This window comes from Marmota monax, unplaced genomic scaffold (assembly GCF_021218885.2).
Source record: "Marmota monax isolate L192 unplaced genomic scaffold, Marmota_monax_Labrador192_F-V1.1 WCK01_AAM20220418_F8-fsc00014, whole genome shotgun sequence".
In the NCBI taxonomy this organism is placed as follows: Eukaryota; Metazoa; Chordata; class Mammalia; order Rodentia; family Sciuridae; genus Marmota; species Marmota monax.
The window spans coordinates 15,521,323-15,549,035 of record NW_026695222.1 but is presented as its reverse complement, the minus strand read 5'-3'; the positions used below and the strand labels follow the sequence as shown (position 1 = coordinate 15,549,035).

Here is a 27,713-nt window from a genome sequence, read left to right as displayed (position 1 = left end):
TTCCCATTACTGGCTATGTGTTTTCATGTAAATCATTTAACCTTTCTGAACTAATTTTTTTCCTCCATCAAATATGGACAGTATCTTTCAGAGGTGTTTTAAGTTTTGAGAAAGAAAATGTTAATAGAACTGCAGTTACCAACATCAGTGATAATCATATAGGACACACACACACCCCGCCACATTCCCTTATTAGAGCTTCAGGCTTGGTAGCCAGAGACATTGAAATAAACCTGTTTTTTCAAAACTTGAAATAAGCTGTTTTATGCCTTCTGGGATGATGAGGCATAAAGAAGAAAGATGGGATTTCCAAAACCTGAATGATTTAATAGATGCTGTTGCTGGCTGGTTGGGTAAGGAGTTTACAGGCTCAGCTTGTCCAAGGCTTCTACAGAAAACAGTGACCCCCACATTTCACTCACTGCACCTGCAGCAGGGAGTACTCATGTTTGGAGTACCTGTTTGGGACTTGAAACCATGACTCATTATACTCATCCACGAATGTCTTCAGCCCTGGGCTAAAGGACCTCTGACCTCTGAGTAGAGACTGAGAAATTTTAAGGCCTAAATCAATGTATTTAATGTTGTTGGGAATCTAATTTAAATACTGGTTGCCAGTGCTAACATGTCTGCCCCCAAATCACATCACTGCGCAGTGGAGAAGAGAGGATCAGAGCCCTATCCTGAGTGAAGGGCTCTGGATGCTGGCCTCTGTGGAGCCTGGGGCCAGGATGAGTCAGGCAGATGCACACTTGCAGTGTTAGGGAGCAGCCTGCTGGTGGAGCCGATGTCAGCCTGCAGTGGTCCAGCTGAAGAGCCACCTACCAGAGGGCTGGAGTTGACTGCATGTGTTTGTCTTGTTTTTATTAACTATTAGACTGAGATGAACTAATATTGATAAATACAAATTATAAAGAGTAGTTACATAGTAAGTTCATGTGCCTAACCTAGCACATGTTAAGAAAGGAGCATCACCTTGACCTTTGAAGCCCCTTAATCCCCTTGTGACCCTCCTAATGGGACTGAATTTTTGAAGCGAAATTTTGTTTCTGAATGCCTGAGGCTCAAAGAGAGAAAGTGACTTGCCAGAAGTTCAAGTTCACCAGTAGTGGTGCCAGAGATTGGATAAGCTGCCTGTGAATGCAGTGGGGAACCTGACTCCATCTGGCCAAGCAGGTCTGATGAAGGGTGAGCCCTTTCATCTTGTTAGGTCCTGGTCATCTCTGACGCCTCCTGGTGCCTGGAACAAGCTGTCCTGTGCCTCAGGTCCCCAGTTCCATCTGCTCTGGCATATAGCTTTAATCTTCTGGCCTGGCAGCTAGCAAGAATGAGTAGCAGCTCCCTGTTCCTGCAAAGGTCACCACAGGCCAGAAGCCAACTGGGTGCTGGTAACAGTCCTCCAAGCACATGGAAATGTCTCTGTGCAGCCCAGAAGCTGCATATGAGCCTTTCTCATCTGTGTGCTCAGTCTCCTTCCCATCTGAAACCTCAGGTTTTGGCTGGAGGCATAGGACCAAGGACCACCTGGGCTGTCAGTCCCCAAGAATTTTATTTGAGAATAATGTATATTCTTTTCCTTTATTTATTTTTATGTGGTGCTGAGGATGGAACCCAGGGCGCACACATGCTAGGTGAGCGCTCTACCGCTCAGCTACAACCCCAGCCCCATGTATGTTCTTTTCAGTAAGATAATTTTAGGGGATAAGAAAGAAAATTAGGATGGTGGAGTACAGGAGGGGAGGCTGATTTGTTCTCCTTTCTTGAGGTTATAAAATTGCTTAATAATAATAATGCTCAGTACAAACATCCCTTTTCTCTGGTTCCACACTCCTTAGAGTAGATGCGGCAGAGGCTGCCCTGGGAGATCTCAGGAGGCCTGAGTCAGGACATTGGCCTCTCAGCTTTGACAACCCCAAATCATGGAAATTTCAGGTTAGGAAAGAGTACCTTGCAGGCCCTCCAGGCCAGTGTCCACTTTGTGGGATTTCAGACCACCAACATTTCAAAAAACTGGTGACCAGAGTTGCTAACTTTTATTTTTCTGAAGGCATTAAAATAATCAACTACCAGCTATTTTCCCCCATTTCATAGAAGAAAGAACTTTTTAAAATCAAGAACAAAATGGCTCTTATTGTTTCCGATAAAGAATGAACTATATGTTAACAACATTTGGCTTTAGAAAGAATTTTAAACTACATATATCCCCTACTATATTCCCCCTTCCATTGATCAGTGGCATCTCTGTGGCAGACTCCTGACAAGGGTCTCATACTTGGCTGTGTATTGAAATCAGCTGGGAAGCCTATGAAATTTCCTGTGGATGCCTGGGCCCCACTTTACAGACTCCCAATTTCATCTTGGTGTGGTTCCCCTGAAATTTCATTTTTCATCTTGAATTGCTTCTCATCTGTATTATTCCAACCCCTTCTAATACACAAGCTCTGGTACAGCATCTCTACCCAGTTATTGTACAACTGAGACAAGCAGCCTAACCTTTTGGGAGTTTCCCCATACCTTGAATCTCCTAAAACTCTGACTTGGAGAAGGGATTTTCTGCAGATTAGAATCAGAAAGGAGATAGGAACTGAGATGGGAGCTTTTTGGTTCAAGGGGTGGGTCTTTGGGATATATTTGGCTGATCTCTTATCTTCTCCACCCTGCCCTAGGGAGTGCCCTATCTTCTTCATGTTCATTAAGTGCCTGTTAGGAATCAGGCCCAGTTCAGAGTTCTTTCTAAAAAAACATTCTTTTAATTAGTTTATTTTAAAGAATATTTACTAGTTGTTTTTTTTTTTTTTTAATACAATAAAGTAGCTGGGCGTGGTGGCACACATCTGTAATCCTGGCAGCTCAGGAAGCTTACACAGGAGGATTGCAAGTTCAAAGCCAGCCTCAGCAATTTAGTGAGGCCCTAAGAACTCAGTGAGACCTTGTCTCTAAATAAAATACAAGGGGCTGTGGTTGTGGCTCAGTGGTAGATCACTTTTCTGGCATGCATGAGGCCCTGGGTTCGATCCTCAGCAGTGCATATCAATAAATAAATAAAATAAAGGATCCATTTACAACTAAAAAATTTTTTTTAAATAAATAAAATACAAAATAGAGCTAGGGATGTAGCTCAATGGTCAAGCAACCCTGAATTCAATCCCCAGTACCCCCCCCCCAAAAAAAATACACACACACACACACACATACATACACACGCACACACACACAATAAGGTATAAAGAGAAATAATAATATATAATGCTACTGTTGGATACTCCCTATTGAATTAAAGGAAAAAAAGGATACCATGTGTGGGCAGAAAAATTCCCCTCCTTATCACTCCCAAAGAGATCCACATCATAATTTCTAGAACATATGAATAAGTTACCTTGAATAGTCAAAAAGGGACTTTACTTTTTTTTATTTTTTAAAAATATTTATTTATTTATTTATTTTAGTTCTCGGCGGACACAACATCTTTGTTTGTATGTGGTGCTGAGGATCGAACCCGGGCCGCACGCATGCCAGGCGAGCGCGCTACTGCTTGAGCCACATCCCCAGCCCAAAAAGGGACTTTAAATTAAGAACCTTAAAGGAATATTATCTGGTGGGCCCAGTATTATCATAAGAATCCCCAAAAGTAGAAGAGCTATGTGGTGGCCAGGCAATATGGGAAATTTCTCTTCTACTCAGTTTTGTTATGAACCTAAAATGGCTCTGTGGCTCTAAAAAGTAAAGTTTGTTTGAAAAACAACAGAAGCTGGGCGTAGTGGCGCACACCTGTAATCCCAGTAGCTTGGTAGGCTGAGACAGGAGGATCTTGAGTTCAAAGCCAGCCTCAGCAATTCAGTGAGACCCTGTCTCTAAATAAAATACAAAAAATGGCTAAGGATGTGGCTCAGTGGTTAAATGCCCCTGGGTTCCATCCCCAGTGCCAAAACAACAATAGTGGAAGAGGAGGTCAGAGTGACACACTGTGAAAAAGCCTCAGTCTACCATTGCTGGTTCTGAAGCTGCAAGGAGGTTGTGAGCCAGGGACTAAAGGAAAAGGCAAGCCAGGTGGGTTCTCTCTCAGGTCCTCCAGAGGGAACAGAGCCCTGCCCAAACCTTGATTGCAGCCTGTGAGCCCATCCTGGATTTCTAACTTCCAGAACTGTATGATAATAAGTTGTATTATTTGAACCACTATTATTTGTTATAGCAGGAATAAAAAACTGATATATACACCTGGGCCAGGTTTTTTACATATTTTATTTAATTCACAGAACATTCCCTATGAAGGAGGCATTTTAACCCTATTTTAGAGATCTACACGCTGAGGCTTAGAGAGACTTACTAATAAATGACTGCAGGATTTTAACCCAGGTCTCTCCAGAGGCCAAGTCTACCCAGCCACCTAGCTGGACTCTGCATGCCTGCTCAAGGACAACCCTGTGTAACAGACTAAGGGAGTGATCATTCAGAGATGGGGGGGCTTCAAAGGAAGATTTTTAAGTTATCATCTAAGGAAAAGGAAGGGACATTGGAAGAGCAATGCAGGAACCTGATTAAGGGGAAAGAAAAACCTGTTCCTAAGATGGCAGGCTGGTACCATGGGACCCATTCTGTGCTGTAATCTGCCTGGTTCGTGCTGTAGTTCACCCTCCATCCCATTATCCCACATGACCAGACAGCATCTGTGTGGGGTGAGGGGAGGTTGGACACTCTGAGGTTGGGACTGGAGGGCCAGAGTCTTCCTGGAATGGCTTCTCTGTAGAGCCCAGAGGCATTCATGGCATCGCTAACTGTAGCTGGTTTTCAGCCAGTCAATACCACAACGAGAAGAAGGACTCCAAATTTAGGAGCTCCTGCCAGCTGTGGGAGTGGGGAACCATTGATTCAGGGGCCTAAGGTTTGCCTTTTGGCCACCCCAGTGCCTTTGGTGGTGCTCTGCCTTTGAACCATGGAGCCTCCCTAGCCTCTGCCCTGTGGGATTACCCCAGTAAGAAGAAAGTGCTGGAGAGAGTGCTGGGCTAACTGTGACCATCTGTCTTTGCAGTCCTGCGGAATATTTTCGTGCTTGCCTGCATCATCATCGTCTGTTCCCTGCTCTTCCCCGTCCTGTGGCACCTCTGGATTTATGCAGGAAGTGCCAACTCTAATTTCTTTTATGCCATCACACTGACCTTCAACGTTGGTCAGGTAAGAATCAAAGACGGCATGGGATCAGGGTTTCATTTTGTAAACTCAGGCATTTGACCAAGGTCCTAGGTGTCCCATCCTAGGGATTTAAACATGAAGAAAGGATGGTTTTCTCCTCCAGTAGCTCACAGAGGGGAAGGGAAATGAAAGCAAAGTAACTCGGAATCTGGCACCCAGTTTCTGGGCACATGGAATCTTCACAGCAAGCCTGTGAAACAGCTAGTGATTTTTAGTGTACAAAAGAGGAGCTGAGGCTTTCTGAACATTGTCTGTTGCCCAAGGTCAGTGAAGGAGCCAAGAACCAAATTCAGGTACTTCTGAGGTACCTTCTTTCTGTAATGGTGCCTGGGTGGCCCCTGAAGTGGGTATATCAGGTTAGGCGGGGAGAAGCTTTCTGGTCTCTGAGGACAACAGGAGCAAAGGCAGGGGGCTGTGGAATGGGATGGCCAGGCTATTGGGCAAGTCTAGTGCAAGTTGTGTGGCTGAGTGTAGTGGGGAGGGGGCAGGAGCTCAGCCCTTCCTCTGTGTTCCCCAGGGAAACTTGTTGAAAATGCAGATTCCCTGGGCAGCCGCCACAGTTAAATGGCTCTGATTGTTCTTTTAAAAGAAAGCAAATTCTCTGGTTCCACTCCTAGAGGTGTTCATTCAGTTTAAGAAACAAAGGTCAGAGATTTGTATTTTTAGCAAATACAATTTTTACTCCCTTGAAGTCATCCACCCTTCCTGGGGTTTCCTGGTCCACTCTGCTGCCCTCTTTCAGGTCATTGTTGAGTTCTTAGGAGAATCAGTAGGATGGTGTACCATTTCAGTGCCATTGCCCTAGCCAAGCATTTTCTCTTCATAGTGGTCAGGATGGAGGCAGGGCTGGCTGGAAAGGCTGATGATGCAAGGGAGTTCTTGCCTCTAAGGTTAGCTATCAGAAGAGGAATGGGTGATGGGACTGGTGTTTCCTGCATGGACTTTTCTGGAGGATTTATGTCCAGCCCAACCACTTCTCTTGGTTTGTGAACAGTGGGAAAGAGATGGAGAAGTAAAGCCTGGGTGGCAGTTATTGGTGGTGAATAGGCAGCATCTTCTGTTTATGTCCCGCATATGCAGAAATCTGCAGGATTCAACTTCAGATCTAAAGGATCCTGAAGGCTGCCCTGGCTCTTCTGTCACTCTGGAATCCCCTGCTTTTCCCCATATTCTCATGGTTAGATATGAGGGTGCTGGGCCTACCCTGGGCCTCTGGAGAGTTGCTGAGTTCCACAGAAATAGTCCGCAGCCTGTTGGCTTGACTTGAGCCTCTAGTTTTAGTTAGGAAGTTCGGTTGCAGTGATTATGAAGCATCTGTGGAACTTTCCAGGTGACAACTTTCTCCCCTGTGGCTGTCTCTTCAGAGAAGGGTCTCTGAATGGTGAGGGGAATGTTTACAAGTGGTCAAATGCTATGGAAGGCTAGAGAAACTGAATTATTGGAAAAGAAGGATTGGGCTGTGCTGGAAACCAAAGGGCAGAAGCATTAAGTGCTTTAGTAGCTGAACTACCGAGAAAAACCAGCTGAATTCTTGGCATTGCTTCTTGTGTTTTTAAAAAATCTTTTTAAAATGCATTTTAAATCACATAAGCAATACTTCACACAAATAATAATTCATCATTGTTGGGGGGAAGAAGTCAAAAATAGTGGAATAATGTGGAATGAAAGGTAAAGATATGTGCTGAATGTGATCCAACTGGGCATGGTGGCACACATCTCTAATCCCAGTGACTGGGGAGACTGAGGCCTGAGGATGACAAGTTTGAGGCCAATTTCAGCAACTTAGCAAGACCCTGTCTTAAAATAAAAAGGGTGGAGGGTATAGCTCAATAGGCCTTAGGATTCATCCCCAGTACCACAAAAATAAAATAAAATGTAGTGAAGCACGGTAGTGCATGCCTGTAATCCCAGCAACTTGGGAGACTGAAGCAAGAGGATTGCAAGTTCAAGGCCAGCCTCAGCTAATTAGTGAGGCCCTATCTCAAAATAAAAAGGCTGAGAATAGAGCTCAGTGGTAAGGCACCTCCAGGTTCAATCCCAGTACAGAAAAAAGTAAAAATCCACAGTGGGTATGAGGCCCTGGGTTCCATCCCTAACACTGCCAAAAAGAAAGAAAGGGGCTGGGGTTGTGGCTCAGTGGCAGAGCGCTTGCCTAGCATGCGTGAGGCCCTGAGTTCGATCCCTAGCACCCCATAAAAATAAAAACAAAATAAAGGTATTGTGTCCATCTACAACTAAAAAGAAAAAACTTAAAAAAAAAAGAAGAAGAAGAAGAAGAAAAAGCCACCTAACATCCATTGTCACAGAAAACAGATGTGGTCCTTGGGTCAGTTCAGTTTGTGTCTTGGCAGACTTTGTGCATTTATTGATAGCTATACGAACGCATACATTAAAGCACTTTCTGACTTATGTAATTATATGGCCTCCTATTCTATGAGCAGTTCTTTTCACTAATGCTGTCATCTTGAGATCAGTTTTTTTTAATTTTTATTTTTTTAGTTGTTGATAGAACTTTTTTTTTTTAAATATGTGGTGCTGAGAATCGAACCCTGTGCCTCACACATGCTAGACAATTGTGCTACTGCTGAGCCACTTGAGATCAGTTTTTAAATGTCTCCATATCCCATGGTTAGGATGTACCATGATTTATTTGAACAGGTAAACCCTTGCAGAGGATGTTGACATTGCTTCGTTATTTTGCTACTTGAAATGGAAGAGCCTTGCATATGCTGCCACATATTCTTTCTCTCTCTCTCTCTCTCTCTCTCTCTCTCTCTCTCTCTCTCTCTCTCTTCTTCTTTCTTTTTTTTTTTTCCATACCCAGGGGTGCTTTACCACAAAGTTATGTCTCCAACCCTTTTTATTTATTTTGAGACCGGGCCTCATTAAGTTACTGAGGCTGACCTCGAATTTGCAATCCTCTTGCTTTAGCCTCCCAAGTTGCTCTGATTATAGGCATGTACCACCATGCCCAGTGCCTCCATATAGTCTTATACACACATGCCTGTATTTTTTAGGATAGATTCTTAAGTGGTAGGATTAGCTGGGTCAGAGGGCATATGTATTTTCTGTCTTTGGATGATAGCACCAAGTTGCCCTTTGACAAGCTGTACCAACTGATAGGTGTCCCAGCAGCGGTCGGGTTCCCTTTAAACCTGCAGATCTCCAAGGCCTCAGGCACACCTGTGTCATTGGTCTACTAGAGTCTGGGCTCTGTGAGTCCAAGCTACAGACAGCTCTGTTGGGTCAGTGCTTCCAGGGGCTGCTGATCTTGTCTTTGTTGCTGCTGCTACCAGATCACTAAAGGGAAGTGCCAGGTATGGGGCTCTTGCTCACCAGGCAGACACTCAGATGATAGGTAGAAGAGTCCCCATCAGGATGGTTATACTACCCCCCCCTCAGGCCTCTTGGAGCCACAAAATGCAAATATGGAACATCTACAACTTTATTAAGAATCCAGTGTTACCACTGGGCGTGGTGGCACATGCCTGAAGTCCCAGCAGCTCAGGAGACTGAGGCTGGAGGATCACAGGTTCAAAGCCAGGCTCAGCAACTTAATGAGGTCCTAAGCTACTCAGTGAGACCCTAAATAAAATATAAAAAAAGGGCTGGGGATGTGGCTCAGGGGGCTCACTGCTCCCCTCCCCGAAAAAAAAAAAGTTTAGTGTCACCTCACAGAAGCCTTCCGTGAAGTCCTCCTGCCCTGTTGTCTTTCTCAGCCCCTAGTTGTTTCCTTCATAGAACTTAACAAGTCCATCTGTAACTTGTTCTGCTCTCTTTTGCCCCCACTAGCCTGGGAGCTTCAAGCATCAAGGATCTGGCTGTCCTCCCGTTGCAGGGTGCCCCTCCCTGTCATACCAATGCTTGGCAGGGAGCATTTGCTAGCAAGTGTTTGTTGAATGAATAAATGAACCAACAGCTAAGAAAAATATCATGTCATTCTTGACCAGATGTGCAGGGTAACTGCTAGAAGAATCCAGCAGGTGTAGAATAAGCTTTCATGTTGAGTGGTCAGGGAAAGCCAAAGGGACAAGGGATAAGAAGAGCTGGGCCTTTCAGACTTGTAGAGCAAGAATGGAAGGGGACATGAGGGCCAAATCACACTCCTGGCAAGAATCAGGAGTTCTGTCTCCACTGATTTTTGGCCTCTGTGAACCCAGTCTGTGTGTGTACTACATAGCCAATCCCAGTTCTGCTTCCTTGTGACCCAGTCAGTGGTTCCATTCCGTTGTATGGCATTTGGGGACATCTGTTTGTCCCACAGCCTGCTCTTATGAACTCTTCAGGCTGGGAAGTCGTCCTATATTCCTCTGGCCTCATTTTCCCCTTCCTGGGAAAGTCAGGTCAGAGCTGTCCTGAGAACCAGATAACCACAGATTTTAAGCAGTACCTGAACCATCATTGCCAAAAACCAGGAGATTTGTTTGTTTGTTTGTTTTGGTACTGGGAATTGAACCCAGGGGCGCTTTACCACCATGCTACCTCTCCAGCCCCTTTAAAAATTTTTTTGAGACAGGGTGTAACTAAGTTGCTGAGGCTGGCCTTTAACTTGTGGTCCTCCTGCCTCATCCTCCTGAGTTGCTGGGATTACCCGAGTAGTGTGCACCATACCCAGCTCCTAGGAGCTTTATTTATGTAGAATGTAGCAAATACTTTGGCCTAAAGTCCTGTTTTGAGTTGGTCAATGCTATACATATCCTGTTAGAGAATAAATTGTGTGTTTATTATTAGCTACACCAGCAGGCATACTAGTGACTGAGGCCTCGTCCTCTCCCCTGGGGGTCATTAATGTTTTTTAGATGTGGCACATATCATTTGCTAATTACTGTTGTACCTCAGAGTCAGTAACAGGAAATGACAACAGTAAACCATCCATGGGTGTCTGTGTGTGTGTGTGTGTTGTGTGTGCGTGTGTGTGTGTAAGTGTACAAGTGTGCATGAGTGTGAGAGTGAAGCCAGGATTGAGATTGAGTGATTGCTTGAGGTCCTCCTCCACTTCCTCACTGTGTGACCTTCAGCAAGTGATTCAACTTCTCTGGGTTAGTTTCCCAGTCTTAAAATCCAGGGTGACAATCCTCACTTTGTAGGGTGTTTAGTGGGTTGAACATAACATGTGGATCCTACTGCCATTGATCATGTGTTGACAGGGGAAATAGCAAAAGTAGCATGCTCTTCAGATACCCAGAGCGAACTTGGAGTAGCATCCAGTCCATAAACCAGGAGAAAACAATCTCCCACCTCTTTTTTTTTTTTTTTCTTTTAACTTTTTTTGTATGGGTCAGTGAACAGTGGAAGAAAAATATTGATCAAGGATTTAATATGAACTTGCTTAAGTTTAGCCTTTTATTTAAATATTTATTTTTTAGTTGTACACAACACCTTTATTTTGTTTATTTATTTTTATATGGTGCTGAGGATCGAACCGAGGGCCTCACACGTGCTAGACAAGCGCTCTACCGCTGAGCCACAACCCCAGCCCCAAATTTAGCCTTTTTGAAAGAATGCAGTCAAGTGTTCCAGTCACCTTAAATAAATTTAGAAACAGGGAACATAAGGAAATCTTCCCTTAAAGTTATAATTAATAGGGGCTCATGTTTAAGGAGGGTTTACTACAGTTTGGCCCCATCTGATCCCTTTAATCTTCTGAATCATGTGCTCACGGGGCCTCCTGGACCTTCTCTGTGCACTTGTAAAAATACTCATGTGCTCCTGGAGAAAGAGTGTGTGTTTGAGTGTCAGTAGCATCATGATGAATGTAGGACCTTTTCTTTCTTTTAATAAAATGCCTGGGTCATCTTCCCTTGCTCACGGATGAGCAGAGCCTCTGCTTTGCTGAAGTCCTGCAGTCGTGCTGTGTGAGCTCACCATGTCATGCCATCTAACTGCTCCCCTCTGACAGCCCCTTAGGTTTGTTTCCCTTTTTTTCTTGTTACAAGGAGTCCCTTTAATCTTCATTATAGCCCTTTGAGTGAAGCACTCTTTGCATCTCATGACACAAATGAGGAAGCTGAGGCTTGGGAGGGTGAGACTCAGCCTGAGCCACAGAACTGGAAAGGGGTGTATTGTTCGTGGTCTTGTTTATCACATCCTCTTAGTAAACTGCAGGTTCTAGTAGGACAGGCCCTGTGTCCATTTGGTTCGTGGCTTGTACTGCCAGCATATCGCCAGCACCAAGGAGAGACATTCAGTGATGAATTGTCAATACCCTGAATGGTAGGAGCGGGGGTCAAAAGCCATATTCTATGCGCAGTGATCACACGTGGTGCTCTGCACACTAACCTCCCAGTTCCAGCCTGTGTTTCCATCAGGGCCAGGCCTGTGCCTGTCCTACTGGATTCCACGAGGTTTCGAGCCAGGTCCCCTTCCCCATTTATCCTGATGGCTATGTCTGTGTCCAAACTAGATTCCTTGCCCATCCTACATCTGCCCTGCCAGGCAGGGTGTGGAAATCTGGAACGTTGTTCTACAAGCAGTTTGTCATGAGGGACTAGCCCCAACCCTTCCCTGCCTGACAGACCCTGCAGATACTAGGCTGACCCTGACTTGGCCGTCTGCTTTCTGCTGCTGGGGATGCCTGGAGCCCTGAGACCTGGGTACCAACCTTCCAGCACAAATGAAACCTGACCTGCCTTCTAGAATCATATCTCAGTTGGCCTGTGGTGCCATTCTGGGAATGGGACCAGTGAAGAAATGTTAGGAGACATGTTAAGTGGATCATCCATGGCTGGACAGTGTATAGTCCCCATTTCAGGTTTCTTCCTGGGGGCTGTACATGGCCCCGCCTGTAGGATGCTAGGTGTGTGGGGAAGATCAGCATCTCCTGACAGCCCTTGTCCTCCTCAGCGGGCACGGTTTTCACTTTGTGTCTTTGACTGGTAGCAGTTTGTCAGTGTCTTAGTTTGTTCCTTTGTCCCTCCAATACAAGCATCCCAAGCTTTTCTCTCACAGGCCCTCCTCGGCTGTCCTTCCCTACAGCCAGAGTGATAAGAAAAGGCCAGGCTGAGCACAGCGGGCACAGCCAGCAGGAAGACCTGGGCTTTGGAAGTCCCAGTGCCGCAGTGACTCCCAGCTCCGTCTCTCCTGGCTCACTGGCCTTAGGCAAGTCACATAGCTCCTTGGAGGCTAATTTATTTATTACAAATATTTATTACCTCCTATGAGCCAAGCACTCTGCTAAGGGTGGATGAGATACAGCCCTGTTTCCAAGGAGCACAGTCTGTGGACAGAAAGAAAAAGAGGCAAGACAGGGCAGTGTGGAGGTCAGCATGGCTGGGGGCTCACAGCTGGGGATGAGGAAGCTTCTTGGGGAGGTCATTTCTAAGGGGGTCCTGAGGGACTAGTGGCATCTAACCAGGTTCCAGGTAGGGAAGACCTGGAGGAGAGAGAAGGAGGGAGGGAGGGACGCTGTGTGCTGCCAGAGGCTGTGTAGGACTGGCCACATCACTTGATAAGAAACCAGAACATTTCAGGGCAGTGACCCTGGGGGCCTATACTGAGGCCTGCACTGAGCCTTTGGTTTTATGTTCAGGACAAATATGATTAGGTTCCTGGTTTAAAAACCCCACTCTGAAAGGAGGTCAGAGGTGAGGGGTGGAGCCAAGAATCCAGGGTGTCAGAGGAGGCTGCTGTAGTCTGGTAAGAGGTGGTGGTAGCCTTGGTTTCCTCACCTGGAAGGGAGGTTGTGAGGGCTCTATGGAGTTGGATGGGAAATCTTTTGAGAATTGGAAAGGGCCACATAAGTGTCAGTTGCTGCTGTGGCCCCAGTCTGCAGTCTGCCTGGTGACCTTGTAGCTGAAACAGGTCCAAGTGGAGGGAGGAGCTTTTTGCCATCCCCTCCCTCACTGTGCCCCTTCGGGGCTGAGTTGGCTGGTCATGCCAAAGCTCCATCCAGCTGCACAGTCGCCGCCAGTCTACTGTGGCCCCCACTTCCCTAGACTCCAGGCAGGTGGCCAGAGGCTGCACTTTGCCAACTGTAGCAACAGTGAGTGTCCCCATGAAGGTCAGCGTCTCTAACAGAAGGAAGAGGCTGACCACAAAAGCTTCTCCAGGAAGCTGCAGCCCCAAGGCTTGGTCAAGGCTGCCGTCCCGACACGCTGGATTAACCACCTCCACTGCCTCTTTGCCTTTTCCAAAAAGAATCTCTTTCTTCCTGGCTGAATGACAGAGTGTAAACTAGGAGAGCTGCCTGATGGGTGGAGAGCCGGGGGGCTGTGGGGAAATGGGAAAACTCGGGTTTGGCCTCGGACTGGCGGGAATGGCAGAGTAGCCTGGTTCTTCACTTAACTGCCACGTGGCCTGGATAGGACCCGTGACTAAGCCTGGCTTGGGGATTAGAGACCCCAGATGGGAATGTCATCACATTTAGTCACCCAGGCATGTCTTGGTTCCTCAGATCTCTTGCTTCTGTGGGAGACACATCATTCCTGGGGACTCTTGTGGTTGCCACTGTCCATTGAGTATGTTTTTGTTGTTAAAGGGCTGAGCTCAGAGCATATTCTGAGAAACTGTTTATTCCCCTTCTCTCACCATGTAGTGGAGCATGTTTTGACGGTCTCATTCCACTTCAGGTTTGGCCCGCTCTGTCCCTGGCCACCGTACCCCAAAGTGGAGCAGCCTGGAGCCCTCATGGCTGCCAGTGCAAGGACTGTGGTTTGACTGAGCTGTCCCTGGAGGGCAGTGCTGAGACCAGCACATGGTGCCAGAGAACTTCAGTCCTGTGCCAGTTCTGGGGCCCCAGAGGTGGAGCAGATGCCATCCCATTTGGTCACATAACAAAGCATGGAGTTAGGGAAGTCTTCTGGTGATGCCTCTTGGGGACAAGCAGGAGCATCAGGGCTTATGGGGTAGGTAGGCATGGTTCAGAGGGCAGCAACTGCCACTGAGCTGGCCAATGCAGAGCTTGTGTGTGTGTGTGTGTGTGTGTGTGCATGTGTATGCATGCGTGTGTGTGAGAGAGAGAGAATCCCTCTGGGTCTGGGGAGATGAGGCCTCCCTGCAGAGGTGGCTGTGGTGGGAAACTGGAGCTGCTTAGGAAGTGTGTGTGGTCCTGGGGACTGATGGGAGGAAGAGGCAGGGCCCTCAGCCACTACAGGTGGGGTAGCTTCCAGGAACAGACTTCAGGCATCTGAAAGCACGGAGGGACAGATAGCCCACCATTGTGTGCAGTAAACACACAATGCTCATGTTTCACAGATGAGGGAAATGAAGTTTAGGAAAAGGAAGTGACTCACTGGAGTCATATAGCCACTTACGGACCCATGCTGTTTCTGCTGCCCCTTACCCACCTTGGCTATGCTCAGAATGGGCAAAGCGGCTGTGGATCTGCAGTTGCAATGTAGGCTGATTTGCAGGGTCTCTGGGAAATCCCATTTCCTCACAGTCAAAAGAGGTTGTCTTAGCCAGCCTGCCAGCAGCCCCAGGTTTCCCCTCAAAAGAGCCAAACTCCAGGCCAGCCTGGCATCCTCTCCCTGGATGCAGGGCACCCACCTAGGACTGATGACACTGAGGACAGCCCATCCTGGGACATTACCAGGAAATAAGTATTCCCTTCAAAAAAATGCCAAACAGTATACGCAGAATAGCCCTCTAAGGGGTGCAGCTTAGTTCTTGCCCACTCCCCTGTCCCCCAGGGTGGGCTAGACTTAGGGACTCTTTCTTGCTTGGGAGCAAGGAAAGGGAAAAGGGTCATTCTGTGCCCAAGGGCTCCACCGATAACATGCTGATATTCTTGCTCAGTCACAATATTCAACCCTCAACCCATCTTATTTTTTGGGGAGTGGGTACCAGGGATTTGAACTCAGGGGCACTTGGCCACTGAGCCTCATCCCCAGCCCCTATTTTGTATTTTATTAGAGACAGGGTCTCACTGAGTTGCTTAGAGCCTTGCCATTGCTGAAGCTGGCTTTGAACCCATCTTAATTTTTAACTTTATTTCAAATTGGAGTTCAGACATCAGTATATTTGCTACTGAATGTCAGCATGTATATCATTAACTAGAGTTCAGTATTTATAATTTACATTTTGCTTATGAAGAATTGACATACAGTAAAAAATGCAAATATTATATGTGCATTTGCCAAAGCTGCCTTTCACTTACCAGGATATTTTTAAGGTTCATCTACGTTGTTAAATGTAACAATAGTTTATTGTGTCTTTAGATAAACTTTTTTTATTTTAGAATCATTTTAGAGTCATAGGAAAGTTGCAAAAAGTACAGAGAGGTCAGCCATGCATCATGCTACTTTCCTCTGTTGTTAACATCTTAAATGAGGGGCTGGGGATGTGGCTCAAGGGTAGCGCGCTCGCCTGGCATGCGTGCGGCCCGGGTTCGATCCTCAGCACCACATACAAACAAAGATGTTGTGTCCGCCGAAAACTAAAAAATAAATATTAAAAATTCTCTCTCTCTCTCTCTCTCTCTCCCCCCCTCCCTCCCTCTCTCACTCTATCTTTAAAACAAACAAACAAACAAACAAAACATCTTAAATGACATGGTATGTTTGTCAAAATAAGAACTTACTCTAGAGTGGGCATGGTGGTGCATGCTTCTATTCCCAGGGACTCAGGAGGCTGGGCAGGAGGATGGCAATTCAAAGCCAGCCTGAGCAACTTAGTGAGGCCCTAAGCAAAGAGATTCTGACTCAAATTTAAAAATAAAAAGGGCCTGAGATATGGCTCATCAGTAGAGTGCACCTGAGTTTAATCTCCAGGGGAAAAAAAAAAAAAAAACCTATCCTGGGATATTACCAGGATTGATTGGGACTTTTCCACTTTTGTCTGCTTCTAATCCAAGGATGCAAGCCAGGGAGGTACACTGCACTTGAGGCCATTTCTCTCTGGGGTCCTCCTCTGCTCTGTTCCTCACTTGTTCCTTATGAGGAGTTCCTTATTTTTCATGACCTTGATAGTCTTGAGGAGCACGGCCAGGTATCTCGTGGAATGTTCCCTCAGGTTAGGTTCGTCTGAGGTTAATTAGACCGGGGTTTGGATTTTTGGAAAGAATGGGCAAGGCATCCTTGCATCCCGTGGGGTACAGGGTAGCCCTGTGACCTCAAGCTGATGTCAACCTTCAGCACTTGGTTAAGGTGGTGTTTGCCAGGTTTCTCCACTGAAGAATGACCCTTTTCCCTTTCTTTGCTCCCAAGCAGGAAAGAGTCCCTAAGTCTAGCCCACCCTGGGGGCAGGGGAGTGGGCAAGAACTAAGCTGTACCCCTTAGAGGGCTATTTTGTATATATTGTTTGGCATTTTTCTTAAGGGAATACTTGTTTCTTTTCCCCTAACTGTTGTTTCAATCATTTATTGGCTGATTATTTTTTTCGATTTTTTTTTTTTTTTTTTTTTTTTGGTACCAGGGATTGAACTCAGGGGCACACAACCACTGAGTCACATCCCCAGCCCTATTTTGTTTTTTATTTAGAGACAGGGCCTCCTTGAGTTACTTGGTGTCTCACTTCTGCTGAGGTTGGCTTGGAACTCACAATCCTCCTACTTCAGCCTCCCAAGCCACTGGGATTACAGGCTTGTACCACTGTGCCAACTGGCTGATTTTTTTTTTTTTTTAATCAAGGAAATACATGTACATAGTTTATAAAGTTAAGGTCATAAGGAAGAAGTAGCTTGGTAAGGTCTTTAACTTGTTCTAGTACTTTTGAATAGTAATGCTTACTCTACTATTTGTATTTTTTGTCCTCCAATTTTATGTTACATTATAGGATATGAAATTGCCAATATTCAAACATTTTTAATCTGCAAAAATAGCTGTTTCATGTGTCAGCCTAATTACCTAATGGTTTGACCATACTTTGCCTTAGCCAGTTAATTTTGTGACACTTGAGGGTTTTTTGTTGTTGTTGTTGTTGGTTGGTTGTGAATTATTTGCATCTGCCTCTTATCTAGCTGGCTTAGAGATCAGGCTCCCCTTTCCCAGGCAGGGCATCTTGGGGCCTGGGTGAGAAAGGAGACCCCAAAGTATGATGTTGGCCTTTGCTGTAGTCATTGCTGCTATCACTGAGCTGGGTAGCTGTGGGCAAGTCCTCACTGCCTGGCATGTCTGCTCGGCTGATCCGTTTGGTAGACTGGGCCCAGGCACATGGACACTAGTTCAGCTCTCCAGGTGTACCCTTAGGCCAACTGTTTGAACCCCCCAGAGTTTCAATTTCCCCATTAATGGGGATTTTAAATCTTTCCAGGGAGTTCCTGAGGTGATGGGATAGTAGTACAGTCCAGAGACTCAGTGCTATCAGCCTCTCCCAGCTCTCCTTAGCTGTTCCCGAGTTATCTTCAGGTAAATGCGAAGCTGCCCAGGACAGTGTTCTCAGGTCTTGAGGCCTAGATACCAGGCTCAGCTCAAACTATGACTTGCCTCAGGATCCTGGCCAAATGCCTTCCTTGTTCCAGACCTCAGTCTGTCTGTCTGTGCCAAGAAGCAATTGATATTGACTTTCTGAAAGGCCTCTAAGTACCTGAGAACCACAGTGTCCACAGCAGTGAGCCCTTATTCCCTCATCCTTCAAAACTCCAGGGGTACCAAGGTCCTGGGCAGCTTGGGCTGAATGGAATTAGAAGACTTCACGGTCTAGTGTGCAGGGAGCTTGGTAAATCTTTGTTCTTCTCTGGGCCTTGTTGAGGGCCACAGTGGGCTAAGCTGCTGTACTGCTTTTGATTCTGTGGCCCAATATGGAAACTGAGCTGGGCACAGAGATTTTAGTAGCACAACCACTCGGGGCCTTGTCCTGATGGAGCTAGTCAAACAGCTGAATGTAAATTGCAATTTGAGTGATTTGTGCTAGCAAATAAGAGGTTAATGGGGCCAGGCCCTAATCTGAAGGGTAAGTGACCCTTCCTGAGGCCTGAAGGGCAAATAGCTGTTGACTAGATGAAAGCGAGAGAAACACTTTCCTCTAAACAGCAAAGATCCTGCAGCGGAGTGAGGTGGTACAGGGAGAGGGTGATGCATGTGTGCAGGAAGGGACCGGCTATAAGACCTCAGAGCCCCAGAGGCTGATCTTCACTTAAAAGCCTGGGCAGCCTTTAGAGGAATTTAAGCTGGGCAGTAACATGATCAGATTTGTGTTTTCCAAAGTTCCCTCTGGCTGCCAGGGAGCACAGTACGAAGACAGGTTAGGCAGCAGGGAATCCAGGGACAAGGCTTTGTTGATGTCTAGGAGATGACTGACAGATGCCTTGTCCAGGGTAGTGGCTGTGAGGATGGATAAGAATGGTGGATCTAAGGTGCAGGAGGTAGAACTGTCAGGCCTTGGTGTCTTGGCGTATGGGAGAAGTGCCAAGTGAATTTGTGGCCTGAACTCCTGGATTGGGGGATGGAGACACAGGTACCCAGTAGGAGGAGCAGGTTTGCCCAGGGAATGTGAGGAGTGTGATGGGGACCTGGTGGGGTGAATGTACCTGTGGGCACCAAGAGGGGGCCACTGGTTTCATATATACTGGTCTGGAATCTAGAGGCCAAATTTTGGGATAGAGGGATGAACTGGAAGGGGAGCAGGTAGCAGAGTATACACAATTGCTGAGGGGCCCAGAAAGATCTTTCAGGTCAAGTGTGGCTTCCCTAGGCAGGGCCTTGGTTCTTGGTCCAGGGACAGGCTGGGATTTTGACAGGAAATGCCAGGCAGGTGCTCCCATGTCTCTCAACAGCTGTTCAACCCCACAGGAGCCCTGATTCAGGGAGATGTCCCACAGCTTGTCACACCCTCTTTCTCCTCCCAGATCCTGCTCATTTCTGATTACTTCTATGCCTTCCTGCGGCGGGAGTACTACCTCACACACGGTCTCTACTTGACGGCCAAGGACGGCACAGAGGCCATGCTTGTGCTCAAGTAGGCCTGGTGGGGCACAGTGCTGCACAGAGACTTCAACAAGAAAGGGCCAGAAGCTGGGCCAGGCTCCATATCCAGAGGTGCCAGCAGGCAAGTCCTCTAGCAAAAGAGGTTCGAGTCCAGGGACCCAAATCACTGGCATCAAAGAGGGCCCATGGCTGGCAGCAAGGCCTGTGGGGAACAGCTGGAAGTATCCCCACTTGGACCCCTACTTTGTGGCCCTGCACACCAAGGAGTCCCCTCCCAGGCAGGAAGGGGGAAAAAGGTGAGCAGTGCTTGATAGGTTGTGGCTACTTAATAAATAAAATGTTTTGTTATAAAGATATTTACCCTGGGACCACATCCATATCACACTTAGGTGAGGAGATGGGAGAGTTGGCCTCTAATATTGCTGCGGAGCACTACATACAGGTGTGGGCTTCTAAAAGAAACAGGAAGTCCACAGAGCACAAGTGTGCCTGGGGGCTGATTGGTGTGCCACCCAGCAGCCCTCCCTAATCCCAAGCAAACAGCTGGAGGCAAAGGGCCAGGCAGGCCTGAGCAATCTTTATTCTGCAGAGGGACAATGACCACAGATCCATACACCATGAGGAGATGGGGGGAGCCAAGGGCCAGTCTTTCAGGGGTGGACAGGTCCAGGCAGGGGGGCAGAGCCACAAGTGGGTGAGGGGCAGGTGGGCAGACTGGCAGGGGCCTAAAAAAAAAAGACAAACCACACAGCAGGGGTGCTGGGGGCCACTCCCCACCCTCCCCCAACCCAGCCAGCACCCAGGGGGTCAACCCTAACATGACTGGCCCTGAGCCTACCCAGGGCAGAGCTGGTTGGTGCCCCCTAACTAGGGGCCACACCCCTGCCCAGCCCCCCAGGGGCAGAGGCAGCTCAGTTCAGGAGTCAGGAGCTCCCTGGGCAGAGCCTGACCCGGGCCCCCCACTCCCAGGCCATTCCCCCCTACTGCTGGCTCAGAAGCCGAAGGTTTCCTGGGAGGCGTAGACCATGTAGAGGAATCCATCCTCATCCTTCTCCTGCTCGTAGATGTCCGCGATGGGTGTGGACACGCTCACCATGCTGTGCTGGTTCACCAGCAGGAAGAAGGCCTGCGTGGGGTTCAGCTGCAGGCGGCGCCTGAGGGAGCAGGAGGGCATGCCTGTGATGGCCAAACCCTTTCTTTCCAATGATCCAAGTCCCCAGCTTCCCACCCATTCAGGCCCTCCTACTGGCTTTCACCTAGCGCCGACCTTGACCGTTCCCAGTTTTCCAGCGCAGGGGCCCAGCTCCCTGCCCGAGACCCTGACCCCACTTATATCCCTGGTCTGCCCAGCCCCGAGCCCCCAAGCAAGTGCCCTTCTGGCCGCTGCCCACACACCGGATGATCTTGACCAACTCGCTCATGTTGACATGGTCTGGGACCAGGAACTTGGTCTTGTCCAGGACAGGCAGCTGCTTCTCTCCCTTGTAGCGCTCAATGATCACCTGGGGGTGGGGCGGGCGGGGACGCGTGAGCCCGGGGCGGGGCTTGGGCGGGGCGGGGCCGGGGGCGCGGGACTCACCGGGATCTTGCTGGGGTGCTGGTCGCGGATCTGCTGCACCTCCTTACAGCGGTCGGCTGCGGACGGCGGTCAGCGTGAGGCCGGACGGGCCTAGGCCCTCCTCGCGGCTCCGCCCCGTCGGTCCCCAAGGGGCGGCTCCGGGCCCGCCCCAGCACCCTCCCCCGGGGCCGTCGGCCCCGCAGCCCCGTGGCAAGGGACTCGCGGGGTAGAGAGGCACTCCCGCCCGGCAGAGTGACCTCCCAACCCGGGGTCTAGCCAGAGCCTGACGTCACGGGGCTGACGTCACCTGCGGCAGTCGGGGTCGGTTGGGCCGGCCGCCTTCCCCCCTCACAGGTCGCCCACAGGGCCTCACCGAAGCTCCGCCGCTGCTTGAAAGGCCGGTCCGAGGGCATCGCGCGGGCCCGGCGGGGCGCGCAGCTGGAGATCCGGGGCGCTCTGCTTAGGGATGTGGCTGCGGTTCGGGGCTCCGGGGGCTCCGGGGCTCGCGCTCAAGGGCTCCGGGGCTCGCGCTGAGCCCGGCGGCGGCGGCTGCGGGAGGTAACTCGCCCGGGTGACGTCAGGTCACAACATTCCTTAAAGGGGAGGCCGGCGCGCAGCTCCCATTGGGCCGACGCAAAACCCGCCCGCCCGGATCCGTGACGTCACGGCGCAGAGAGCCTGGATTCTCGGCGCGGGACGCGAAGGGGCGGATCTCCAGGGCGCGTCACAGTCCCGTGACGTCACGGCCGGCGCGAGCAGCTACCCTGGCCCAAACTGAAGTGAGCCCCGCAGCGGAGCGCGCGAGGAGCTGCTTTCTGCCTCCCACCGAATTCTTTTCTGGGCCTCTGAGATCCTGGAGTGGGCCTCAGCAGCCTTCACCTTCACCAGCTACCCTTCACCTTCACCAAGCTTAGCAATAGGGAACGAAAAGGGGCAGTAGACCTGCAGAAAGAGCAGGACTCCAGAAAAGAACACCAGGCTTTAAAAGAATTCTAGAATAGAGCCATAGAAATCCACATCTCAAGGAGTGAAGTAAGAAAGTGGATCCAACACGGCAGAAGAGAAGAATCACTGAACTGGAGGCCAGATCCACTTCTCCAGAGAGGAAAGGTGATGGAGAATAAGCAAGAGAAGTGGCAGGATTAAAAAGGAGGTCCCGTCGGGGTTCCAGAAGGAAAGGATAGACTGTGGAAAGGCAGTCCTTAAAGGATTTCGAAAACTTGATTAAACACTCAGATCTTCACAAAAAAACCTAGCGCAGGATAAATAAAAAACACCTGCACATTTTGCAGTGAATCTGCAGAACTCCAAAAACTAAGGGTCCCCGCACCCTGCCCTGGCACGGGGGGGGGGGGGGGGGGTTGGACCCAGTGGTGCTCTACCATTGAGCTACAACACAAGCCCTTTTTTGAGACAGGGTCTTGCTAAATTGCCAAGGCCGGCCTCGAATTTGCAACCCTCATGCCACAGTTGTCTGGAGTGGCTGGGATTACAAGCATGCGCATGCGCCCCGCAAGAAATCTTCCCAAACAGGGTGGATTAACTAAAAAATTGCACCAACAAACAACAGACTTCTCAGCAGCAAATACAGAAGCCAGAATAAAATATGATAGTATCTTCAAATCATTATAGGAAAATACTGGCACCAATTGTTAATCCATGATCTTAAGTGTTAGGGAGAAAAAAAATTACAAAAGAACATTACTGAAATATTTTTTTAAGAATTTATTTCAGGGGCTGGGGATGTGGCTCAAGCGGTAGCGCGCTCGCCTGGCATGTGTGCGGCCCGGGTTCGATTCTCAGCACCACATACAAACAAAGATGTTGTGTCCGCCAAAAACTAAAAAATAAATATTAAAATTCTCTCTCCCTCTCTCACTCTCTCTTTAAAAAAAAAAAAAAAAGAATTTATTTCAGCCGGATGCTGCGGTGCACACTAGTAATCCCAGCGATTAGGAAGTTGAGGTAGGAGGGTGGCAAGTTCAAGGCCAGCCTCAGAAATTTAGTGAGGACCTAAGCAACTTAACAAGACCCTGTCTCACAATAAAAAATAAAAAAGGCTGGGGATGTGGCTCAGTGGTAAAGCACCCCTGGGTTCAATTCCCAGTACCTAAAATAAACTGGAATTTACTTCAGCTTGATGCAGTGGTGCATCTCAGTGATTATAATCTCAGTGACTCGGGAGGCTGAGGCAGGAGAATGGCAAGTACCAGACTAGCCTTGGCAGCTTAGAGAGTCTGTGACTCAAAAACAAAATTATATATATATATATATCTATAGATATAGATATATAGATAGATAGATAGATATGGAGGGCATCAATGGGTTCAATATCTATTACCTGCCCCCCAAAAAGAACAGACTTAAATAACAAGGACATGTAGGCCTAAAAGGAAGACATTAGATGGAAAATGAGCAAATAAAATGGTAAACATGTAGGTAAATCTAAACAATATGGATTGTGAATAGAAATGATTACTTTGTGGGGTACGAAAAACAAGGTATATGTTTTTATACTCGCCTAGCTCCTGCGAGACCCTGGTTCGATCCTCAGCACCATAAAAAAATAAATAAGTGAAATAATGATATTGTGTCCAGCTACAATTAAAAAAATATTTTTAAAAATCCCAAGTATATGGGACCAACACTAGACTGGAAAGAGGAATAGAGTAAAGTGTTTTAGGGAGCCTGATTTGTTTGAGAAAGGATAAAGATGTTGATTATTGTCTGGCTTAGTCGAGTGTGTGTTTCCCACTTAAGGATCACTGAAAGATATAGACCGAAAGTATGACTCCAAGGCAGAAAAGCTATAAGGATAGTAAAGACCATTAAAAATATAGCAGAAAGGGCTGGGAATGTGGCTCAGGGGTTTGATTGAATGTGGCCCTGGGTTTGATTCCCAGAACCACAAAAATAAACAAATGGCACCAAAAGTAAAAAGCTGGAAAATTCTGTACAGAGAAAAACTAACAAAAAGCATACCTACAGGGCTGGGGATGTGGCTCAAGCGGTAGCGTGCTCGCCTGGCATGCGTGCGGCCCGGGTTCGATCCTCAGCACCACATACAAACAAAGATGTTGTGTCCGCCGAAAACTAAAAAATAAATATTAAAAAAAAAAAAAAAAAAAAAAAGCATACCTACAGAAAAATCAGGGCTGGGGATGTAGCTCAACAGTAGTGCACTTGCTTAGCATGCATGAGGCCTTGGATTCGAGCCCCAGGAACCACCCCTGCCCCCCCAAAAAACAGTTTGCCTTATTGGCAAGTGACATTTTCTTTTCTTTTTCTTTTTCTTTCTTTTTTTTTTTTTATTGGGATTGAGTCTGGGGCCACCTTACCGCTGAGCTAGATCCCCAGCCCTTTTTGTTTTTAAGTTGGATGCAAGGTCTTGCTAAGTTGCTAAGGCTGGCCTCAAATTTGGAATCTTCCTGCCTCAGCCTCCTGAGACACTGTGACTTCAGGAATGTGCACCAGGCCTGGCAAGGACATTCATTAGGGATTAAGACAGCCACTGCAAAATGACGAACGGCATAGTTCTTAGTTCTGAATGTATATGTTCCAGGTTTTAAAAATGAGGGTGAAATACATAGAAAAAAACAGAATATATGGCAAAATGAGAGGATACAAGAGAAATTGCCAAATCTATCACAGTGGGAAAATTAAGACTTTCTTTTTTTAAAGAATTTAACCTTTATTTTATTTAATTGTTGTTGTTTATTTTTATGTGGTGCTAAGGATCGAACCCAGGGCCTCACCCATCCTAGTCAAACTCTCTACCACTAAGCTACAACCCCAGCCTCAAATTAAGACTTTTTTGAATAATGAATAGACCAAATAAGAGATGTAGATAATTTTAATACCATCAATAATCCTGATCAGTGGATCTCTACAGAATCCACATATTACTTTCAGATACAAGAATTATTTATAGCTGGGCACGGTGTTGCACACCTATAATCCCAGTGGCTTGGGAGGTTGATGCAGGAAGATCATGAGTTCAGAGTCAGCCTCAGCAATTTATGAATTTAGCAACTCAGCGAGACCCTGTTTCTAATAAAAACATTAAAAAGGGCTGGATGTGAGCACCCCTGGGTTTAATGCCCAGTACCAAAAAAAAAAAAAAAAAAAAGAAGAAGAAGAAGAAGAAGAATTTACAAAAAAAGACCCAACTACTAGACTCCAAGACAAAAACAAATATAAAATAGTAAATTTTATACAGACCATAATTTTTGACTACAGACAAGAGCCAAATAAGCTCTAAAAATTTGGAGATTTAAACCTACTTTGAAATAACCCTCTTTAATCAAAGATGAAAATCATAAAAATGAGAAACATGTAACTTAAACAAAAATGACTATACAGCTGGGGTTGTGGCTCAGTGGTAGAGCATTTGCCTAGCATGTGTGAGGTACTGGGTTTGATTCCCAACACCAATATAAATAAAAAAGGTCCACTGACAAATATATATATATATACACAAAATGACTATAGAGCTAGGCACAGTGGCCCATGTCTGTAATCCCAGTGGCTTGGGGGGATGAAGTAGGAGCATCTCAAGTTTAAGACCAGCCTCAGCAATTTTGCAAGGCCCTAAACAAGGAGAGACTGTGTCTCAAAATTTAAAAAGGGCTGGGATGTGGCTCAAAAAATATACATATTAATAACTTGGATGGGGCCAGGCATGGTGGGACATGCCTGTAATACCTGCGGATTATAGGCTGAGGTTTGAGGATTGCGAGTTCAAAGCCAGCCTCAACAAAAGCAAGGTGCTAAGCAATTCAGTGAGACCGGTCTCTAAATAAAATACAAAATAGGGTGGGCTTCAGTGGGAGAGTGCCTCTGAGTTCAATTCCTGATACCTCCCCCCGCAAAAAAAAAAAAAAACTTGGATGGAGACAACTAAAATAGCATTTAGAAAATTTATAGCCTTGTTATTGATATGATATTAGATAAGAAAAAAATATAGCTGGGTGCAGTTGGGCATGCCTGTAATCCTAGCAGCTTGGGAGGCTGAGGCAGGAGGATCTCAGGTTTAAAGCCAGCCTCAGCAACTTAGCGAGGCCCTGAGCAATTTAGCAAGACCTTATCTTGAATTAAAATGTAAAAAATGGTTTGGGGGAGGACTGGCGATATAGCTCAGTTGGTAGAGTGCTTGCCTCGCATGCACAAGGCCCTGGGTTCAATGCCCAGTACGCGGGAAAAAAAGTTTGGGGATATGGCTCAGTGGTACAGCACCCCTGGATTCAATCCTTGCTACCAAAAAAAGAAAAAAGAAATGAGCAGACTATCAATATAAACTCAAAGCAAGTGGAAGGAAGGTAATAATGAGCAGAAAGTGATTACATAGAAGACAAAAACACTAGCATGGACCACAAGACATAGCTGGGAATTTGAAAAGACCAATAAACACAGTGCAAAAGTGATGTCCTTTTAGATACAGATGTCCTTTAAATAGAGATACAGCAGAAATGACAAGAATATTATAAGTTTTATGCCAATAAATTTATGTTATTTAAAAAAAATTTGTAGTTGTAGATGGACATAATGCCTTTATTTTATGTATTTATTTTTATTTGGTGCTGAGGATTGAATCCAGTGCCTCACACATGCTAGATAAGTGCTCTACCACTCAGCCCCAGCCCCAGCCCCTTTAGCATTTTTAGAAAAGCCAAAAATCAGTACTCACCTAACTGTATCTGTAATACTAATGGGATTCATTTAAATATCTTGCTGTGGTTTCCATAACTACACTCTTCCAATGAAAGGGAGAGCAAGGGTGAGCAAAGTTCCTTTAAAGTGTCAGACAGTAAAGATTTTAGGCTTTGCAGGTCACCAGATCTCTGATTTTTGTTCATTTGGTTTTGTTTTTTTGGCTTTGCTGAGGATTGAACCCAGGGCCTCACATCTGTGAGGCAAGCCCTCTACTACTGAGCTACACCCCAGCCTAAGCCTCTGGATTTGCTGCTGCATCCAATAAAACCTTATTTGCCAGGAGACAGACATATCCCGGGGTCTCAGTTTGCTCTTGGCCCAAAGCTGTGTGTCAATGTAGACAAACTTCACATTGTCACAGGACACTGAGTAGAATCAGAGCCATTAAGGGCAGCAGAAAGAACTGGGTCAGCCATGGCCTTGGGGAAGTGGTTCCACCTGTCTTTCATCAGGCAGCCCTGACCTGGCGCTGGAGCTGGGGAGGAGGGCTAATCCCCTACACCCTAAGGTGTGCCCTCGTCCTTCTCACTTGACCTCAGCAGGCTGATCCCTCCAGGCTCTGGTTTCCCTGCTCACTGGCCCCTGGGCTGCCCCATCTAACTGAATCCTGTGGTGTGTCCTGGCTTCCATGTCTCTACTTGACTGCCTAACAGAAACCCTAAACTTGCCCTGCCCAGAACAAATCCATGATTTTTCCCCAAAAGTGTTCTAGTTGTAATCTTTTCTGTCTCTATTTTTTAGGTCAAAAACCTCAGAATCATCCGTGACCCCTTCCTTTCCTTTCCCACTCCCACCTACCTCACATCCAGTCCATCCTCAAATCCAGTGATTCCACCTCCACCACTGCTATCCAGGCCAGAGCCGCCACCTTCTCCTCTTGGGTGCCCCTGCTCTGGCCTTGCCTCCGTCAGTCTGGCCTGACTGAAATGACAAGAGCAATCCTTTGCCCGCAGGACAGGCTTATACCATCCCTGCACCCAACTCATGCAGAGTAAAGCCAAGGGATGGTGGGGGTGCACGAGGCCCACGGGATCCAGCCCACAGCTCCCCTGGCCTCGTCTACTCATCGAGCCTTCTTGGTTTCAGCCTGGAATATTCTTCCAAAATCTCTGTGTGATTCATCCCTTCACTTTCTTCAGGTCTTGCAAGGGTCAACTGTGGTTTCAAGGAGAACTTCTCAAATGGTCTAATGTAATTGCAGCCCCTCCCTCTCTCACTCCATCTCCTACCTCCCTGCTCCTTACTGTTTTTTTTTGCCACAGCAGTTATCACCTAATATGTTATAATCTTTTTTTTTTTTTTCCCATGATGCTGAGGAGGAACCCAGGGCCTGGCTTGCCAGGCCTAGGCCTTCATATAGATGGAATCATGCAGTAGGTATTCTTTTGTGTCCGATTTCTTTAACTCAACATAAAGTTTTTGAGGTTCATTCACTTTAGGCTGAGTGCCGTGGC

The 27,713-nt window shown here is 47.1% G+C and overlaps 2 protein-coding genes across 4 annotated transcripts in view; one reads left to right on the top strand and one right to left on the bottom strand.

Moving 5' to 3' along the window:
* Pigu (phosphatidylinositol glycan anchor biosynthesis class U) overlaps positions 1–19,345 on the top strand; it is a 90,929-nt gene extending 71,584 nt beyond the window's left edge. For 2 of the 3 annotated variants that reach the window (XM_046433315.2, XM_058575453.1), the window contains 2 exons: positions 5,027–5,169; positions 18,911–19,345. In XM_046433315.2, coding sequence (XP_046289271.1) covers positions 5,027–5,169; positions 18,911–19,024 — 257 coding nt within the window. In that variant the 3' untranslated portion in view covers positions 19,025–19,345. Of the gene's footprint in view, positions 1–5,026; positions 5,170–15,699; positions 15,727–18,910 lie in introns of those variants that run through there. The other variant, XM_058575454.1, reaches the window with a different exon arrangement.
* Positions 19,346–19,545: 200 nt separating this feature from the next.
* Map1lc3a (microtubule associated protein 1 light chain 3 alpha) lies at positions 19,546–21,133 on the bottom strand. Its single transcript, XM_046433316.1, has 5 exons — positions 20,921–21,133; positions 20,569–20,624; positions 20,385–20,491; positions 19,974–20,143; positions 19,546–19,714 (listed from the first exon to the last, which is right to left on the bottom strand). Exons 1-4 carry the CDS (start codon positions 20,958–20,960, stop codon positions 19,981–19,983), a joined length of 366 nt encoding a protein of 121 aa, XP_046289272.1. The 5' UTR covers positions 20,961–21,133; the 3' UTR covers positions 19,546–19,714; positions 19,974–19,980.
* Between the last annotated feature and the right edge of the window lie 6,580 nt (positions 21,134–27,713).